The 20,344-nt window shown below is 38.5% G+C and overlaps 3 protein-coding genes across 5 annotated transcripts; 2 read left to right on the top strand and 1 right to left on the bottom strand.

Annotated features, from left to right (window-relative positions):
- The first annotated feature begins 1,352 nt into the window (after positions 1–1,352).
- On the top strand, positions 1,353–6,484 carry LOC117305035 (CD63 antigen-like). The gene is made up of 7 exons (XM_033789736.1): positions 1,353–1,498; positions 1,824–2,021; positions 2,774–2,848; positions 3,099–3,203; positions 3,607–3,777; positions 4,164–4,247; positions 4,555–6,484. Exons 1-7 carry the CDS (start codon positions 1,433–1,435, stop codon positions 4,621–4,623), a joined length of 768 nt encoding a protein of 255 aa, XP_033645627.1. The 5' UTR covers positions 1,353–1,432; the 3' UTR covers positions 4,624–6,484.
- LOC117305034 (RING finger protein 141-like) lies at positions 5,092–10,376 on the bottom strand. 2 transcript variants are annotated; one of them, XM_033789735.1, is made up of 6 exons: positions 10,293–10,376; positions 9,310–9,458; positions 8,917–9,028; positions 8,430–8,713; positions 7,777–7,896; positions 5,092–6,892 (listed from the first exon to the last, which is right to left on the bottom strand). In XM_033789735.1, the coding sequence occupies exons 2-6, from the start codon at positions 9,456–9,458 to the stop codon at positions 6,688–6,690; spliced, it is 870 nt and encodes a 289-aa protein (XP_033645626.1). In that variant the 5' UTR covers positions 10,293–10,376; the 3' UTR covers positions 5,092–6,687. The 2 variants fall into 2 exon arrangements, with proteins under 2 accessions (XP_033645626.1, XP_033645625.1); XM_033789734.1 differs by lacking the exon at positions 10,293–10,376 and adding an exon at positions 9,893–10,082.
- On the top strand, positions 10,152–19,663 carry LOC117305033. 2 transcript variants are annotated; one of them, XM_033789733.1, is made up of 8 exons: positions 10,152–10,167; positions 11,822–11,981; positions 12,419–15,215; positions 15,699–15,752; positions 15,862–16,098; positions 16,357–16,461; positions 17,928–18,146; positions 18,707–19,663. In XM_033789733.1, exons 2-8 carry the CDS (start codon positions 11,839–11,841, stop codon positions 18,767–18,769), a joined length of 3,618 nt encoding a protein of 1,205 aa, XP_033645624.1. In that variant the 5' UTR covers positions 10,152–10,167; positions 11,822–11,838; the 3' UTR covers positions 18,770–19,663. The 2 variants fall into 2 exon arrangements, with proteins under 2 accessions (XP_033645624.1, XP_033645623.1); XM_033789732.1 differs by lacking the exon at positions 10,152–10,167 and adding an exon at positions 10,584–10,662.
- The last annotated feature ends 681 nt before the right edge of the window (positions 19,664–20,344 follow it).

The raw sequence follows: 20,344 nt of genomic DNA, 5'->3' as shown, positions 1-20,344 counted from the left end.
TTTGCGCAGGATGGGTATACCACAATTTATAAAGTTGTAAACCACACGGGATGGTGTTTGATTTTGCTACATAAATGTACCGTCACACATTCGTATAACAAAATCACTGGGACTGGTCAACAATGACCTCTTTATAACAGGAATGTTGTCATAAGAGGACAGCAAAACAAAAAAACACAAAGCAGAAATAATTGATATTTGGGACTTTGTACAATCCTTTATAATGTTGACTGTAAACTTGTCACTACATATTTCTTTGAACATTTTGGCAAAAGGCCTATTAATCCTGTGGATTTTAAGGCATTGCATGGTGAGGTGGCTTGTGGTATTAAACACCATGTGTAGTCTTGCCAGGTAGATTGTGTTAAACCGTCTTGCTTAATATTCTACTAGGAGTAGATTTTCGGAATTCGGGAGACTTCTCAGTTCGGTTATCTGCTATTTTTTTATGTTCACCTGGTCTGTCTGTTTTTTTAATTTCGCGTTTCATACTATATAGAAAAATACACAAGAGTAGTATGCTACTTTCGTTTCCATTGTTTTGACTATTTTATTGTGATGTAATTTTGTAAATAGATTTATAAAATGTTCTTTACACAATCTGTCATTGTGTAAATGTCAGCAACACAAAAACATTTCCCCAAGCGGAAGGGCAACTTCAGTATAACATGCACCAAGTGCTTGTCGCACAGCGGGTTAGGATATCGGTAAAAAAAAATCAAACCCATAGTTAATGACCACACAAATTAAATTTTAGTTAAATGCTACTTGGTTCTTTGATCTCAAATAGGAAGAAAAGTAGGTGACGACTTTGAACCTTTGCCCCATTACGCGCTTGGAATGCAAAGTGTAAATTGAAAAGAGAACATCAAACCTCGTAGTTTGTCTGTAATTAATGAAACGTTATCCGGAACTCTGACGTCATTAGGTTACAACACGGGTAAATTAGTCACAAGCTCTGTAATAGACTAGCCAAGTGTCGACCGGAAGTTTTATTTTTTAATTAACAAAGTCGCTAATGCCGTGCAATAGAACAAACTCTTCTATATCATTTCAGAATTGACTCATAAGTCGAATCTTATTGTAAATTTCCTTCCAAAATGTTGATTGTTTGGCCCGTCTACTACACAGAAGTAAAGTTTCCATTTTGTAGCGCTATCGATCTTTGGGAAGAGACTACTATCAAGTCTAGTGCGAAAACGGAACGAAACTCAAAATGTATGATGTTATCAGATTTGTAAATCCATTGACCAAAGTCCGTTAGATCACGCTGAAGTTACACCGGTATCTCATGGTTTTAATGAGGCTATAGTCCAACTGTCGCTGTGGGCAGACCTCATTGCCAAATCCTGAAGTTTGTAGAGAAGAGCTCAAATTAAGCGATCGCCCTCTTCCTCGTCAAGTTGTAATAAAAACCTCAACAGCAGTCAAGATGGTACATGGGTGTGGCGCAACAGTCGCCAAATTTACGCTCTTCGTCTTCAACTTATTGGTCTGGGTAAGTGACACATTGTCTTGAGTAGAATATAACCAAGAAATTTGTGGAGTTTTACCCCAAAGTGTGACAATCCGAATTTAAATTTTGCTTTTTTTTATTCACGATTTCCTGACAATCGAAATCCAGCCGTGTTCTCACATTATTCTCACCTTAGTTTCGGGAGATTCGAGTTTTAGTTATTACTAAACAAAAAGGGCCAAGTGTAAACGAAGAAAAAAACGAGTTATGTTGTTTCAGCAGGTGTTCGATTCCTGCTAAAGCTTTTTCCATTTAATGCTAAGCTGCTTTATTTGATACTAACCATCTCACATGATTCTCTGCCCAGGTTGCCAGCATTGTTCTGATCGCAGTTGGTGGATATGTCCTGAATAATAGTGCGAAGTATTCCAATCTGTTCGGGGAAGACACCAATACTTTGGCCGTAGTTTGTGGCACACTCATCGGCATCGGTTGCTTCATATTCCTGGTGGGATTCCTCGGTTGCTGCGGTGCCTCCACAGAAAACTCATGCTTCCTCAAACTGGTGGGTAAATTCCTCTCTTTCAGTCTCACTTTTTCCGAATCTATCTAAAGCCATTTTCACACTGTATTTGATCCCCGTGGAATTCAGCCCGGGAGGCCCGTTGTGGCGGTTTCAGTCTTCCGCTGTGTTCAGTTTTCCGGGTGACGTAGTCGGACATATCATCACGTTGTTCGAACGGTTTTAGCTTTCCGGCGTGTTCAGTTTTCCGGGTGACCTGTCAAATACCGCCGCGAATACCCTGGAGAGTACTGTAGTTCTCTCAGCAGTGAACCCCAAATTGTTTATATTACGATGCTTTTCTGTGTAGTCACATAATCTCTTGCCCCATCTTTACATGTATTCATGGGTACAACTTTAGGCAGGTCACACTCTGCTTGCATAAAAAACAACTCATACGATCCACGCATTTGCCGCTAGTTGTACTCGACTCGTGGACGCCGCCATGGCAGCTTTTGGAGGGTAACAGATGACTCAATACGGCACTAAAAATGGACTACTTTCGCTTGCTGTGCGCAGGCGTCGCATGACGTAATGCTACCGTATTTGGTCATTCGGAAAACTGAACACAGCGGAAAGTTGAAACCGCCACACCGGGAGTTGTTTTATTACAGGAGCATACTCACAACTTTAGAACAAAATGGATAAAACTGTACGGTGTACGGAGTTACGCTGTAAGGAGTCAGTGTTTTTTTGTCTGAAAGTAATTTTGATGGTTTTGGGAAGAATAACTTTATGTCTTTCTTATTCTCCAGTACTTCACCTTCCTTCTCATCTTGACTCTTGTAGAGATTGTCGGAGGTATCCTTGCTCTCGTCTTCAAGGATGAGGTAAGTTTCTGTAACGTACGGGTCAAAGCAAAGGTCACCTATACCTCTTTATAGTTTACCAAAGTAATTAACTTACAGCTGTTTTATCATACATTTTCTTGTTCTTTATTGAGGAGTATTGGAACAAACTGGCGTACCGTGCACGAGTTTTCAAATGCACTCTACAAAAACTGGGTTTGACTTGACCCATATTTTGGGTAGGTAGAATATTTTGTGTGTCCTTTTATTTTATTTTTTATCTGTTTTCCAGATTAAAGAGACATTTGACGACGAGCTTTTGAAGCAGGTCCAGCAGTTATACGGTCTCGCGGATCAGACAGTTATCACAGATTCTATTGACGCACTGCAGAGAGATGTAAGGTTCATTTTGATTAATAAACCCCTTCCGTTGTTGGTCATCCAAGGTGGCGGTCAATGACGTCGGAAACAATCCACCATTGATGTACATTTTATTGAGATCAATGCAAACCACCTACTATTTTTCATTATTCGGTTTTTCCAATAAAAGAGAACAGGTTGGTTGCATTAAAAATGGTAGATATGACGTCATTGACCGCCATCTTTGATAACACACAATGGAGCTACAATTAAAAAGAACATGACGAGCGAGCGTGGTTAAAAAAACAAAGACTATTTACCCTTTAACCAAAAGTAGACTATTTTAATCTTTAACTGTGAACTATGATTTCTATGAAATAAAAAATATGATCAAACTGCAGTTGGTGCAAAGTTAATGATTTTTTGTTCTATTCTTCCAGAGCCACTGCTGCGGTGCTGAAAACTTCACTAATTACTACGGGAGTGAGTTTTCAAAGCTCCCTGGTAACCAAGCCGTACCAGTGACCTGCTGCATTGACGAGACGGACTCGAGTTGCAACGACGCTAAGGCTGATGGCACTATCGCAGACCCGAGTAAAATCAATACTGATGTAAGTTAATGACGTAGGAATCTGAGGGATGGCTCCGGCTATGTTTGATGAAAATTTTGACTTTTGTTGACGAGTTTTCGTTGAGCGTTTTATGCCGATACATTGTTCATTCATTAGGGGTAAGCCAATTGAAATCATCGGCATGCCCCCCCCCCCAAAAAAAAAACCCAAACAAACATAAAACCCCAATAAAAAAAACCAAAACAACGACAACAACAACAAAGGCACACGATAATACGCTGAAATACTCGTTAATCATGAATATTATTTGTTATTTTATTATTACTATTATTATTATACCTTATTTTGGGCACTGTTCTTTAAAGTTTACAGCAATTTGACGTCATGCCTAACTTCCTGCTTGTTTTTCTCTCTTTATTTTGCAGGGGTGTGTGGACAAACTCATTGATTTCTTTGAGAGCAACTTTCTCTATATTGGAGGTGCTGCCTTAGGTCTGGTTATTGTGCAGGTAAGAGTCTTGCGATTTGTGTTTTAAGAGTTTTGATAATCTTTGGTGCGTCTTCGGCGGTCGTAACCTGTAACTGTTTCGGTCATTGGCCAGTGATTAAAGGCCCTGGACACCTTTGGTAATCGTCAAAGACCAGGTTTTATCGTTGAAACTTGACTCCTAGTACAGGGAAAACCTTTTGAATAGAATTTTTAAAACAATATTAGATTTTTGTTTTGGAAGAAAATATTGTTATTCTTTTGTCATAACTTGTACTACCCCTTTTATAAACTTCCCATATCTATTTTTTGTTTGTTTTACCTTTCAGATTCTTGCGATGGTCATGGCTTGTTGTCTGATCAGTGGTATTGACAACAGTGGTTATGAAACAGTCTAGTGTATTGGCCATTAACAACATACAAACATTTAATAACTATTGTATATAAGTTTTGATTTGACTAATATCACACTTAGTGACAGTTTTACTGAAATAATTGTACATTATATTGATTCATAGAGAGTAATGCTATTATAATTTTCTTCACGTACGAAGTCATAAGTAGGCCTGTTTGCTGTAATTATTTCCCATCACAAAGTTGTTTTTGAAAAGTTTTGAACACCGCTTTGTATTATTCTTTTCATTTCTGCCAAATAATTTGCAATGTGTCTGACGTTAATTTGTAAGCCCTGAAACTGATTTTGCAACATATTATTTTAAAACCTACTTTATTTGCCAGAACTAAACATTAATTGGGGCCTTTAAGTCTTCGTGTATTTCCTTACTGGTTCTGTGTACTCTCATGGAGTTAAAAAAGGTATCTCGAATGCTAGAGGCTAAAATAAAACAGTAGTCACACTTTGGTACTTGGTTTAAAACGGCATACATTACAATGTATTTTATTGTTGCTATAAATATATCCTGGACAATTTATGTTATGTACAAATATTGGATGAAAAATGATTTTATTGAGTTGTTACAGTTGATAAATTATAAAAGACGGAGAAATCCAAAGACTGTTTGCAACACAGTCTTATTACAATGAGCACTCATTGGCGTCACAGGAAGATATCATTGGCTGAGAGTTGCGCGTGTTGCGTTTAATTACGAGAGTGCGCATTGCTATTGTTTGACCTCGGTGATGCAAGGGTTCTACGTCCGTTTTCGAAACCACGGCTTTCTGGGCTTCGGCTTGCGGCGCGTCCGCCTGTTGATTGAATTCGCACTGAAGGAAGCCCCAACCCCAAATCCGGTTGTTTCGAAAATACCCTACGATATAATGTGAAAGTTCCATGTGTATTTTGAACATTTTTGCAACCTCAGTTGCCAACGTCCAGTGTGGATGAAACACATAAGCGTCATTGAACGTGTCCTATCATTCCAATACATGCGAGATTTGACCAGTTGCATTTATTTCAACATCTGCACAATCCATGAAGAAATTATGGAAGATTTGTTCATTTTTCAAAAATGTGTTATTCTGAACTTGCGCAGAAGAATTCTGGAGTGAATAGATGGGAAAATGAAGTAATTGTAATACAGGAAAAGATATGGTTCTGTGTGAATATTATAATACAAATATTTCAGGAAACACAAATTACACATTATTATTGTGACCTTACTTGTGAATTATACTTGTGTAATTAAAAAGTAATAGACACACTCTAAAAAACGCAAACATGTAGAAAAATAATTTTTTTTGTGTGATTGCAGTGACCACAAAAGAAAAGCTATACTTGTGGACATAATTCATGGGTAGGCTAAGTCGTGAATAAAAGGGATACACCAAAAGCACTATATTTGTTTATCCTGCTAGCTATTTTAGAATTATAATGGCAATTGTTTTAATGATGAAAAATCGTGATTCATATACACCAACATGTATTGCAATTTAACTACACCCTCAAACTTAAAAAATTTAAAATTAACACAATTTTCTGAAATTACTGATTAAGTAGATACACTCAGATAGTTGTAATTTTTATGTTATCGTAAACATAACTAGAAATTGACAACAACAATTCTGTCTGCTCAGAACAATAATGGGTCACAAGTCTTTTATTTTGGAGCTCCTGGTAAATGGAATTTATTGATCAAGTGTGGTCTTTGCAAAAGTAACATTCATTTTCTTGGTAAAACATTTACTTGTCGATTTTGAGTACTTTTTTTCAAATTTATACGAATTTTTGGCAATAAACTACCTTTTAATCATTAGTAAATTATGAAGTTGCAATTTATGACCTAAAAAAAGTAAGATTTGTTTACCTGAGTACACGGGCTGACCCACATATACAGGTTGCAGTAGACTCTTGAACAATCAGCCTCATAAATACAAAATTTTGTGATTTTACCGAGGGCAACAAAATCTGAAAACAGACTTAAGTACGAAGAATATCACGGCTGTAGTATCTTCTATTCTAATGTACAATTAATGAGTTGTTTATTTCATTAAATTAATATATTTCACTCGACTGGAACCGTCTCCCATTCTTCCACATCTGACCTCCTCGTTGTTGGCCGGGGAGGTTGTGTCTGAGCGTGACCATCAGCGATACCCATGAGATAAGTTGTCATTTCTTCAGTGTTGGGTTTATCCGGGAGGGTCCAAACGTCTTTACTTGAGCCTATGTCTCCCATACACAGTGGACATGTGTTGTGTTGTTTTCTCCTGTACATAGAAACAATTAATTTGTTACAGAAATACTCAAGAATCAGAACAAACTTCTAAATTCTTTCCTGTTTTCAATTCCGTTTATCAGCTCATGGAAACTATCTATATTCAAGCAGTCCGAGAGTACGCAACAAAAGGTTATAACAACTTTAGAGAGTGGATGATTTGGTTGGGATGGAATTTTACTCAAGAGTAAAATAAAGAAAGAGGTACTATACAAATGAAGTACTAGAGAATGAGATACTCTATGCTAATGAGGTATATGAGAATGAGGTTTCAGGCATGTATGCTTCGTTTTTTTGTAAGGGCAAGGGCACTAAGACATTTTCTCTTTGGTAAAGGGCACGCTAAGAGGAAATTGTACACTTCTACCGGTGTATTTTAAGAGCACTAAGGCAATGACCAAGGGGCATGGAGGCAATCCATGAAGTATGGTAGGTTCTACACAAGAGTTAGGTACTCTAACCAAATGAAGTACTATATAAGAATGAGGTTCTATTCAAGAATGATGTACTCTGTGCCAACGAGAACCTATATGCATGAGAATGAGGTACTATGTGGGATGAGGTACTAAATGAGAATGAGGTACTAAATGAGAATGAGGTACTATGTGAGAATGAGGTACTAAATGAGAATGAGGTACTAAATGAGAATGAGGTACTAAATGAGAATGAGGTACTAAATGAGAATGAGGTACTATGTGAGAATGAGGTACTAAATGAGAATGAGGTACTATGTGAGAATGAGGTACTAAATGAGAATGAGGTACTAAATGAGAATGAGGTACTAAATGAGAATGAGGTACTAAATGAGAATGAGGTACTAAATGAGAATGAGGTACTAAATGAGTATGAGGTCCTATACACCTCACTTTGCCTTACCAATCGTCTATGCAGGCCTGGCAGTAAGTATGAGCACAATTCAGGACTATGTCAGATTTCTTCTCCATGCAGATACAGCAATCGCCCTCGTCTGTCGACTCCAGGGAAACCTGCTCCACACTGAGTCAAAATAAAAATTAAACTCAAAATTATCGGTTGATAAAAGAAACTAAAGTTCAAAATAACTTAAGATTAGGATGTATAAACTTTGAAGGAACTACAAACAAAGGAACACAGTAAGTGATGCTGAGGAAATGACAAAATTTGAATAAAAATCCTTAAGATATTAGATGATAAATTTAAGCTAATATGCAAAATAATAACCATAGAAACTAACACTCCTTCCTTGCAGAAAGAAGGTTCCTAAGAGAACAGTTTTTCTGGGATTAAATTTGCATAAGCTCAAGTCAATCTTCAGGCCTTGAGGAGCTGCATTCTTGAAGGGGCACAGCAATTTTTCTCTGGTAAGGGGCACTTCCTTTAGAACAAACTTAAGTTTTTATTGGAAGTTGCCAAGGGCACCACAGGGCACCACAGGGCACCAAGGTAAGTGCTGTGGGTGCCAGGGGTTATTTTGAGGCCTTTAACATTGTACCATCCATTCAAAACTTGTGTAACTATTGAGAATAATTCTTCCAGACTTTCAAACATACGTTGCAAATATTGAAGAGACTTCCAGCCAGTGAGTCTCGCTTGAGTCTATGGTTTGATGATCTTCACTTTCATCATCAATCTCCGTAGCTCCAACATCTTCCGCCTCTTCTATGTCTGAATTGTTATTCATCGTGGATTCTCCTGAAGCACTAGTTACGTCTGTTGATCTTTGTCGGTCTTCGATGCTTTCGCACTGTTGCATGATGCTGGCGTAGACTTGGACGAACTGTTTAAGGGTCATCGTTCGAGTAGACTCACATTCAGGAGACAAGGCGGATGTCATCTTTAAATTAAGGAATGAATACTTGGTTTAGTTGGAGTGTTTTATTACTGAAGTGATTTAAGGAATTTCATTCTACAAACATCTTGGACTTTTTTTTAGTTCTCCATGAAACAAAGTGCATGGACAACTTAGATATAAGAAGAGTATCAAAGACACATGGCACACTGTTTACTTTGATACACATGTACATAAGCATTTCTTACCTTACAACACTTTACCCTGACCTTTGACCTCCAGAGCATGGATGTGCAGTCTGTTCCAGGAATGATACTAAAGACTAAGTACCTGCCTCTTGAACTACTCAATGTGTTGGATCTGCAAATAAAAATTAAAAGGACTATTTTCGATGGACAAGAAGAATGTGGTGGTTTTAGCCTGTTTTTCTGAGCAATGTTGATGTTGGTTGATTTATCTTTCAATATTTGCACTGCTGTTGAAGACGTATGGACGATAACTACTTGGCTAGGCGTAGTGAGTACCACACAGAAACAAAGGATTTTTGTGAAGGACGGGCGAAAGGGCAGGGGAGGCACCTCAACATTCTGCTATCATCATGGAGGAATATCACTAACAGCCATCACTTGGCCATGTCTTACATGGTATTGAGTCCCTCGATAGCCTTTACAAAGTCCGCATATTTGAGTGTAGCTATCTGCTTAAGTAGATGACCTTGTGAGAAGAAGAAATCCCTCCATTCACTCAGACTGTTTTGCTTGCCGCAAACATTGCTTTGATTATGGCCCATCTATGAAATAGGAGAAAGGAAAAGAAAACATCTTGATCAATTTGTTAACATGAAAAAACCCCAGTTGTCTTGTTCGGACTGCCGAGCAGTAGGCCTGTGTAGTGAACCTGGGTCTAGTGGTTCGACTGAGTGTTGGACTGAATACCCGTTGGACTTGCAATTACAAGGGAAGGTTGTGGGTTCAAATCTTACCAAGCTAACCGCTGATTTATTTTAACAATGACTAGAATAAGTTTTGTCTAGTGACCGAATCACAATTTCTTGAAATTGATGCAATTTATATAGTCATGATAGCCGTTTAACCAACCATTACCCCATCACTAATGTAATGTAAATTTGTTCATACATGTCATTATTAATATTATGAATCTGAATTAATTTGAACTTTCTTTAAAAATATCAAAATATAAATTATTAATTCTAGCCTTCCTTACTTTGAGGCATTGAGTTAGAACAAAACCACAGACGGTAATAATAGGACTTTTCATCAGTTCTTCTCATGATCCACACAACAAAGTACGTCTAATTTCCTTCCTCCATGCATGCTCCGTCGTACACAGTTTGTACATCAGGGCCACTCTAGGGAAATCCCCCTCCACATTCAGTTCACGCTCTTTTGTTTGTTTGACTGAATTACATAAACAGCGCCCTCAATCACGTCAGTGCTTTTAATGTCAAAAAGAGAATTTAGGACGCCAGCGGTAAAAAAGTAAGTCACTCAGCGACATAAATGACGTTAAAACCCTTTAAAACATCATCAAAATGTCCACAACTTAAACGATACACTACTAATGGTTGTAGGTTAGTTTAAAGATAAATTATTAAAATATTTGCCTCATTATCGATGGAGTTCTAGTCCTTTCTATTAAAAACGTTGAAAATTTGGCAGACGGTCAGGCGCGGCCATCTTGTTTTGAGGACTTCACCTTCTTTCTTCATTCTAAAATTGAAAAATTCTTTTGTTTGCAGTAATTGATTTTTTAATATAATAATTATTAACAAAAAACCTCTCGGCCAAAATATTATTTTATGTAATTAAAAAATAATTAATTCCACACTTACATTTTTAAACGATTAAAGCAAGTTATTCGTTTGGTGGGTAGAGTCTCCAGCATGACCTAAGCCTAAAAGGTCAATAATTTAATGAGATTTTGAAAAAAATCTGGCAGAGCGGTGGAGATTTTACGCGCAAATGGAAAAACAGGTTTGTATTTATAAATTCAGCCGTATTTTCTTTTCGGAATGTTTTCAACTTTAGGGTAATGTTAAATGATAGTATTTAAGTAATTACACAAGAAGAGAGTAGAGACCCAGTCAGTCAGTCCGGGAGGAAGGAAGAAAAATGGGGAATAGCTAGGGGGTAGTCGGTCAGGCGTGCGCAGCGTGATGGCGCGCGGAGGGGCAGCTTTATTTTTAATTGATTGCAAGTTAGTAAAATAGTAACGTAGTTAGTTAGGGCATGGACCTCCATTATGGTTTGGGTCGGGAAAAATCCTGTCCTTTCCCATACAACATAGACCTTATTTACTACGTGTTGTTTAGTCAGCAGAGCAGAGGGCAAATGGAGGGTGTCTGTGCTGTCTCTGTGGGCTGTGTTGTGTGTGTGTGCTGTCCCCTACCCTGTGTGTGTCGTTTTAATTTTGCTTGGACACCCTCTTCCCCTGCTGTTTTAAATTTGGAGTCGGACACCCTACCCTGTTTTTTATTTTTTAAATACTTATTATCTGCATGATCTGTCATTTATTTAAAAAAACTATTGCGTGTTATACATGTAAATAATATAATATATATTGAATAATATAGAAAGTGAATTAAACAATTTGGACACACCGACTAACTAACTTGCCATCCATTGATTTTTGAACCAAGCTTTAAATTTTCAGCAAACTCAGCAAACTTTTTTTTTTTAAACCAAATCCTGGCAAAACAAATAACATGTGTCCTTCCCGTCGTCCATCTCCATCATGATCAGGATCATGAATCCCATGATGGGTTGGAGCTACCCCCCCCCATCCCTTCATTGTGGTCCTCCATTCCACCATGTCCTCTCCAATATATTTTAATTTCTGTTGACAGGCAGTGACTGCATGCCACCGCGTGCCGGTGGTTACAGTAAAACACATGCATGAACTACTTTTTTTTTACCACAACTTCCTTTGGACGTGGTTTTTGCTAATGTCTGACATACAGAAACTCAAGAAACTTGAGAACCACAAATATAGACCTATGTCAACAAGCCTCAGTCATCAGTTAGATCTTGCTTCATAGACTTTGTTCCCTCCCCCCGCCCCCTTTTTCTTACATTTCTTTCATAATTTGTATGCTTACAAGAAAGTAAATGTCTCTCTATTTGTCCTCCCTAGTAAAGACAAAGATTCCCATGGAGCATCTTCAGAAGAGTGAGGCTTCTAAAAGGTCAAAGTTCAAACATGCAGCGGTTCTTCTTGACCTTTGGAGTAGCAGTGATGAGGATGAAACGGCCAGGTCTAACGATGGTTGCATCTTAGTGCCCGATACACCAAGGTTTGTGCAGCTGACATCTAGGGATTGATCGATTGTTTAAGGCCAAGTAAACAAAAATACCAGTTGATCATCCAGGTTCTTGCAAAAAGAGGGGGATGAGGTCCTTTTTATTTTTTTTATTCTTTATTTCTTTCAAAGGTGGCAGTCAAGCATTATAATTCAAACTGGCCCCCAATTGTTCAGTTTAGAGTTGCCAACCACTTTATGTATACATACAAGTTCTTAAGATTAGTAAGTTTAATGATACATTATAAACACATAAATTTTGTCTTAAAAAAAATAAAAATAGTAAAACATAAGTATGCTCTTAAACAACATTCTGTTATAAAGAGGTAATTTGGCCAGTTCCAGCGACCTTTTTATAACGAGAGTTGACTGCAGTACAAGTGAAGCACAAAGTAAAAATGCTTGGATTTGTTTGCGTTTACTTTCTACAGCCCAGAACGGAAACTACACCCTGTTGTTGAACATCCGCTACCTCGATCAGGAAGGGAAAGTCCTTTTGATATTGGGGAGAGTATCCTCCATCAACTGAAGAGGCCGAGAAAAAGATCCAGCGAAGACTCAACAAAGGAGTTGAGACTACCTCAAGAGACTGGAGAGTCGATGCTGTTTCAAACAACCAGGGAGCCGAGCAAGCTACATGTACCTCCAATAAGATTGAGTCGTGTCAAACAACCCAAGGATAAAGAACAAACTTCTTTGAAGAGTTTTGTGTTTAAGGTAGATCAAACCGCAAGGAATAGTGAAAGAGACCGCTCTAAGAACAGTGGAAGAAAAAATCTTACAAAGAATGTAGATTCTTCACAGGCAGGGGGTGTAATTGCTGTAGAAAAACCCCACATAAGTGCATCAATACATGGGCAGAATCCGTTCATTGGAGAAAGAACGATAAACTCTGGCATCAGAAGGGACACATTTTTCAGGGAACAAAATGATCCAGCAATACCTCACAGTATTAATGAAAGCGAAAGGAGCCACAAAGTTAAGTCCGTTATCAGCAATAATAGTTCACGCAATAAACATCCCGATGTGTGGTCAAGGCCCACCTCGGAAGTATTCAGTAATTCAGATTCAAGATCTTATATTGGCCGTCAGGCAACAAGTTATCCAAGCAGTCGGCCGCAACTCACCCAGAAGTTTGGAAGATTAGAAGGTCTTGATAAAGCTGAGAATGACTCGAGTGGCAGTAGCTCAGATTCTGATTCAATTCTCTCGTCAACCTTTCCAAATAGATCATCCTCTGATAACAGACAGCCACTTGCAAGGAGACTTCAAAATAAGTTGGGAAGCCAGCAAAATGATGCTCTGAGAAGCATCTCCCAACTGCCTGACGTGGTCGCTTTGGTGAATAATAACCTTGCAAGTGAAGAAGAAAAAGTAACGTCACCAAAACATAATGGACTCATTAAAGTATTGCAGAGAATGTCAACAGTACCAAAAGACAGTAACATTCGACAACAATTCGGGCAGAATAAACGGTCCTTGAAAGTTGACAATCCTCCAAGAACCAAGAAAGCCAGAATATTGCCAGTTTCCTGGTCGATGTCTAGTATTCTAAATTCCTCATCAAATGCATTGGAAAGAAGACAACCCAAGTTTGAACAAGGCGCTGCTGGAAGTGCGAAACAAACACACGACACTTCTGATAAGGTTCATCGAAACAATAACCACTCAGACCAAAAACAAATGGACTTGAAGTTGTTTGGATCGACATCAAGTACTGATGGGGATGAAACAGAGGAAGATGATGATAGCATCCAAGACAGACAAGATGATCAAGTCATCTTGATTGACTCTGGCCAGGGTGTTGGCGAAGAAACTCATCAAGCTAAGAACACCACTCAGCGTCCATATAACCCCGACAGCAGACACATGTCCATGAGTTTGAGAGCATCATGTAGCCAAGGTCCAAGTGATAATATCAGCCCGAAGAGAGTGGCTCACCCTCCTGGTAGGGACGAAGGAGTCATACTAATCGACATAACGCAGAGTGCAGACAGAGGAGCTATGTCAGGACAAGCCAGTCCCGAGTTCCAGTCCAACTTCTCGCCTTGCCAAAGAAACTCCAAGACCTCTTTGATGAGCTTCAAACAGAAAGCTCCACTGAACAGAGAGGATCATGTCCCATCGATCAAAATCAGATCCAACGTTGCGTGGGATGACGATGTGGTGCATATAAACACAATTCAAAGCACAGAAAGAGATGACGGTTCTGAACCAGAGAGTCCTACAATTTCTATCCCCATTTTGGCAAGTGGAAGTAGTTCTAGCCCTTCTCGTTCTCCAGTGTTCTTTCGATATTCTCAAAAGGAGATCACCCCTAAAAAGAGTGACATCACATCAAGCAACAACCAAGTTCCCCAGAATTTTACAGGTTTTGGAAGTCCTTCTCAGTCTCCAGGATTCATGCAACGCTTTTCAAGGGAAACTACATGTACCACGCGAGGAAGCGATGACTCCTCACCTCAACACCGTCTTAGGAATCATGAAAGGAAGCAAAACAATACCCCCAGAAATCTATCCATGTCTCCTGATGACAACCACATGATTGTGAACCTGACCGACACAGACCACCCTAACATTTCTGGACACACTTCAAGAACGCATAAACAAAGATGGACTGACTCCAATCCCAGTTTGGTGCTTGCTGGACAAGTATCAAACTCAGCGTTGGGAAATTCAGCAAGAGGTTCTAAATCAGATGGCGAAGAATTCAGAAGAAGGCCGTCCCAAGGAAGGAATGACACTGTTACTGTTGTTAGCAGTTCTTCTTATCCGATTGGATTCAATCCAAGACTTGACATCCAAGATATCACTCTTTCTACACCAAGAGCTAGCTCCTTGAACATTGCGACTAGGAACTTTGAACTGGAAGTTGGGGAACTGGGCGACCATCAGACCAGTCCTGGGATACGTTCCAACCCCATTGATGAAAGGCACCATGAGCTTCCCGATGTTGGTCCAGATGATGGAAGTAGAGTCTCAAGACACAAGTCAAAAAGGACTAGAAAAGAATCAAGGAAGGACAAAGACATTGCAAGACCACCTACAACGGATGTCGGTGCAATGAATTCTGAGGGTCATAGGTCAAAACACAGAAAAGAACACAAGTCATCTAAACATAAGCGGAGAAGTCGAGAGAAGAGGTCTTCGGGGCGTCCTGAGTCGCCGGATGTGATTGAGCTGGTCAGACAGATGGAGAATGATGAGGCTATGGCAAAACAACTCCAGGTAAGTCTCTGGCATCTCAACGTAGGCCCTACTTAAACCATGGCTTCAGCAATGGCTCTGGCTTAAGCTGGCTTAGGCTCTGTCTGCCTGTTTGAATCCAATCATGGTGGCAGAAAATGCAAATATTATGGCTTGTTTAACAAAAATACCCTATAAATGGTGTTTCTGAATTAGGTCCCAAGTATTGAACTGGTTGATCAAGTTTTATTGGGTAGCGATGACAATGTCTCCAAATGAATAACTGCATAAAAAATAGATGGCTTTTGCAGCAAAAGATTATTTTGATTTGATTTAAATCCTGCCCTTCTAACCCCAACCCTTAAAAAAATAAATAGAAAAACACAACAGAAAAGTACGCCTGTGCTATTTTTTTTTTTTTAACGGTTTCTTGCAAACCATTTTGAAATTTGTATGCTTTAAACAGTTTCTTGCAAAACTTTTTGAAATTTTAAAATCTAATCTCTCTTTCTCTTGTATTTTTAGGAGGAATTTGATGCAGAGGCGAACAGACTGGCAGAGGCGTCTTCAAACGATCAGGTAAGCAAGTTTTATCCAGCTTTTGTCATATGCTTAGCAGGTATGAGCTTCTTCAATGGTTCACTGTTCACACTTCTGCTTACAAATGTTATTTCTTTTTATTTTCCAGCCGATCTTGATCCATGACATCGATGGTCCGGGCCGTGTACCCTCCATGCCTGTGTTACCTCTCTTCCCCGGTGCCCATAACACTGCCTTCCCCAATCAACGAGGTACCAACCAGTGGGAGATGAGATGGAGAGATGACTTGGTCGACAATAATCCCGTCAATGCTGCCATGATGCTGGAGATGGATCGATTTCTTGTGGATAACATGGAGGGGCATATAGGACAGCATATTCACTTGGTAAGAGTTCATATAGGACAGCATATTCACTTGGTAAGAGTTCATATAGGACAGCATATTCACTTGGTAAGAGTTCATATAGGACAGCATATTCACTTGGCTAAAGGTCTCTACAGAGAGGGGCATATAGGACAGTATATAATCACTTGGTAAATGCTTGAGTAATTTTTTTTTTATTCAAACCCAAAACTGTTAAAAAAATCATATCCAGTCAGTTTCTTATATGGTTTATTTCTTGAAATTTATCTTCTTTTGTAGCCTCCTCCAAGACAAAGAAACCGAGGTCAGCGTCGAGGAAGGGGAAGAGGCCGGCGGAATCCTCACAATATGCAATCACCGATGGCTAATGGCGCTGATTATGAGGTAGGGAAGGAGTTGCCCTTCATCTCTGGGACCAGGGCCTAATTTCATAGAGTTGCTTAAGCAGGAAATATTGCTTCACAAATTTCTTCGTAACACAAGTAAAGCCCAGTTCATACTTCCTGTGTTTGCCAATGCGATGCAAATTTGATGTGATTTTGACGTCACAACTCAAGAGTTGAGCACATCTCAACTGCTGCGAATTATTCAGTGCAAATTTGTGACGCCAACATCCGCATTCACAGGAAGTACATTTGTATGAACCGGGCTTAAGAAGAATACCAGTCACAGATGGAACCTCCATTATGTGACATTATATTTTGGGTGGTAACCGTATTCTGATAAGCATAATTTTGTTATGCTTAGCTACTTTTTCTGTGAAATTTGATGTGTTGTATTTTCTTCTGTAAATATAACCCACTACCACTTGAAACAATTACAAAGTTGTGTTTTTGACATTGACAATCAAATTGATATGATATTGTTGTTATATTTTCTCCATTGTATATTTTGCCATTGATGTGTTTTTTTTCTCCATTTGTAACTTATGATTGCCTTGTTGCCAATTAATGTGTCAATGTATTTTTTCTTTGATGTGTAATTGTTTAATCTTTGTGATTGCATACCATTCATTGTGATTTTTAACATTTCAATCATGTGAGTTTTTTATGATTGAAATAATATTCAACTGCATTTTACTTTTTGTTATTTAACTTTATTTCAATTTTGGCAATAATACATGTACTGTATTTATTTGATGATGTTTTTATTGATTGATTTCCTCGTTGCTTTTTGACCCTGACATTTCTTTATTTTACTCACTGATGTGTGTTATCTTTGTATAGGCCTACCCGGTACTTTCCCTAGTTCTATGAAAAATCCCACATGCATGGTGGGATTTGAACCCACGACCTTTGACATTCTAGAGTAGATGTCTTACCACTTGACTACCGAGATTACTCGGTAGCTTCAATTCATTCTGCTAACATTTAATAGATGTTAATAGATGTTAGACCACAGGTCAATTTGGTTTCCAGTGGAACCTCTTTTTGTAATTTTAATGCTTAATTTTAAATACCGTCTTTTATCAATAACTTTGTAAGGTTGTAGATTTATCATAGGAACTTAAACTAACATTCTGAAGCCATTGTGTGTTTCAAACTAACTTAAGACTCCGACAGTTACTTCTATAAATAGTTACAGGATTTTATACTTTAATGCCTTATTGACCCGATTCACCTAACGTCATCTTCACAATAATGTTTGTTGCGCCATTTTTGGAGTCATAGTCTCAGTGTGTTTTAGTGGGTACTTTAAGGGGACATAGGGTTTATGCGCTTACCGCAATTATCACATTAAGTTTGACTCTGAAATTGGTGAGCGAGGGAGACTTTAGTAACGTGTGACGTGGGTGGAAGAGGTCAAATCAAGAACTTTTTATTCATATTAATATTATTATTATTTTTTAGACTTTATGGAATCTTGCTGATTCTGTCGGCCCAGCCATCAGCAAAGGTCTTCCTGAATCTTCCATTAACTACCTACCAACGTTTCTCTACACTCCTGGCCAGTCATCTGAGGAGAAGGAATGCTCTATTTGTATGGGAGACTATGAGACAGGAGAGAACATGAGGCGGTTACCATGCTTCCATTTCTATCATGCTGTCTGTATTGATAAATGGCTGAAAGTGAGTTGAATCAAGACTAGACTGCATTCATGCGGTCTGTATTGATAAATGGCTGAAAGTGAGTTGAATCAAGACTATACAGGTCTGTATTGGTAAATGGCTGAAAGTGAGTTGAATCAAGACTATACAGCATTCATGCGATCTGTATTGATAAATGGCTGAAAGTGAGTTGAATCAAGACTAAACAGCATTCATGCTGTCTGTATTGATAAATGGCTGAAAGTGAGTTGAATCAAGACTAGACTGCATTCATGCTGTCTGTATTGATAAATGGCTGAAAGTGAGTTGAATCAAGACTAGACTGCATTCATGCGATCTGTATTGATAAATGGCTGAAAGTGAGTTGAATCAAGACTAGACTGCATTCATGCGGTCTGTATTGATAAATGGCTGAAAGTGAGTTGAATCAAGACTACACTGCATTCATGCGGTCTGTATTGATAAATGGCTGAAAGTGAGTTGAATCAAGACTATACAGCATTCAGCCCGGTTCATAAGATTCTGCTAGAGTTGAAACGTCAGGCCATTAACTATTTTGCAATTTCTTTTTTTTCCCGTAGGAAAACCGCATCTGTCCAGTGTGTCGAGAAGAGGTGAACTTTAACCCAGTAAACTTTCATTGATTACCTCGGAGCATTCAGACATCAACAAATGAGTGACCTTTGACCCTGCATTAGAAAGCATGTAAGGAGAACATTTCTTGTCGATTCCATGTTTGTTATAGCCAGGTTCATACTTCATGCCAATCGCGCAGTGAGTTTTCCAGGCCTTCAAATATTCCACAGCACCCACAGCAAATGCCGTGGTGCCTTGTGCTTTTGCTCTGGTGCCCTTTGCAAAGATCCCATGTAGTACCTACTTGATAATGGAATAGTCCACATAGATTTGAAGGCAGAGAACTTGTTGTATGCCAATAATTCAGAAGATGCACCCTTCAAGTTGTCTGGTTTCGACCTGTCCAAGATACTTAATTTAAATTCTCCTAGAAGAGCCCCTTAACAGAGGAAAATTGCTGTGCCCGTCAAGAGTGAAGCTCAAGGCTTGGTTTTCGTACATCTCAAGAATTGGAAAACCCCCCATACCATACTGATTGCTTGAGCCATGCGAATTCGCTTTTGCATGAATCAGGTTTAAGTCCTCAAATATTATGGAAAAACAACGATTATAATTGTGAATTATAGAGTGAGTTTAAACAAAAAATCTGCAATATGGTTTAAAAGGTGCATCAGCAATCCTTTAAAATCAAAGTTACTATATCAGTTAAATGACGCAATCATTAACTAGGATCAAGCTTGACTGGGATAATTTTCTTCTTTGAAAATAACCTTTATAGAAATGATTGTGTTTTTCATTACATTTAGTGGACGTGTTTTTGTTACTGTATGGTTTGTATTTCTTGCTATAGTCTGAGATGTAGTGATCTATATTCAGGGGTGTAAATATATATGTGAGAATAAATATTTAACTTTAAACCCCAAAGTATTCTGTTGATTTTATTTCTCCATTGGAGGATTGGATTACAATAGTGTCTGAAACGATTTAACAAAGTTTTTATTGTTTTAGGTCATATTCTGTAGAGGGCGATACCCTTCTTTTTATACTTGTAAACAAACAAACAAACAAACAAACAAACAAACAAACAAACAAACAAACAGAGTTGTGATCAAAAATTTACCGAAGTTGTAAACAAATGTCTTTTTTACTATGATGGTGATTTTTGACCGCTGAGTTGTGCTAGCGCCCTCACTGTTCAAAGTTGGGCAGTTTTACTTTGTATCAAGAATGTTTGACGTCACACCACAGTGACAATCTAGCCTTCTCAACGATGAGCATTGAGAAAATAGTTACTAAGAACATGGAGGAAGAAAAAAGAAGAAGCAGCAAAGCTAGGTGAGGTAGCTAGAGGAGCTACCAGGGGAAGTTTTGTGATCATCCAGCTAGGATGTTCCTAACTAAAAATCTGATTTCCGATTTGTTGCCCTTAAAGTCAACAAAACATGGTTAGGCCTTTTTGAAATAACATTGCATCACGTGATAAGGTATCGATTTGCGGCTCATAAAATTGTAACATTGCACTCTGTTATCTTTTATAATCAACAATTTTGATTTCAAATAGGGTGTGGGGCACTGACGTTACTGGGAAAATAACTGATTTTCTTCCTCGATGGAATAAACCAGGAGGGTCATCAATCCCTTCA

This window comes from Asterias rubens, chromosome 22 (assembly GCF_902459465.1).
Source record: "Asterias rubens chromosome 22, eAstRub1.3, whole genome shotgun sequence".
Taxonomy (NCBI): Eukaryota; Metazoa; Echinodermata; class Asteroidea; order Forcipulatida; family Asteriidae; genus Asterias; species Asterias rubens.
The sequence above is the reverse complement of the archived record's forward strand: the minus strand, read 5'-3'. Positions and strand labels throughout refer to the sequence as shown.

Coding starts and splice junctions, on each gene's coding strand:
- LOC117305035 (XM_033789736.1), top strand. CDS start 1,433: ATGGTACATGGGTGTGGCGCAACAGTCGCCAAATTTACGCTCTTCGTC. Junction 1,499..1,823: donor TCTTCAACTTATTGGTCTGG/GTAAGTGACACA, acceptor TTCTCTGCCCAG/GTTGCCAGCATTGTTCTGAT. Junction 3,778..4,163: donor CGAGTAAAATCAATACTGAT/GTAAGTTAATGA, acceptor TTTATTTTGCAG/GGGTGTGTGGACAAACTCAT.
- LOC117305034 (XM_033789734.1), bottom strand. CDS start 9,946: ATGAAAAGTCCTATTATTACCGTCTGTGGTTTTGTTCTAACTCAATGC. Junction 9,459..9,892: donor TTCTAACTCAATGCCTCAAA/GTAAGGAAGGCT, acceptor CCTATTTCATAG/ATGGGCCATAATCAAAGCAA. Junction 8,714..8,916: donor TCAGGGTAAAGTGTTGTAAG/GTAAGAAATGCT, acceptor CTTAATTTAAAG/ATGACATCCGCCTTGTCTCC.
- LOC117305033 (XM_033789733.1), top strand. CDS start 11,839: ATGGAGCATCTTCAGAAGAGTGAGGCTTCTAAAAGGTCAAAGTTCAAA. Junction 15,753..15,861: donor AGGCGTCTTCAAACGATCAG/GTAAGCAAGTTT, acceptor TTTATTTTCCAG/CCGATCTTGATCCATGACAT. Junction 18,147..18,706: donor GTATTGATAAATGGCTGAAA/GTGAGTTGAATC, acceptor TTTTTCCCGTAG/GAAAACCGCATCTGTCCAGT.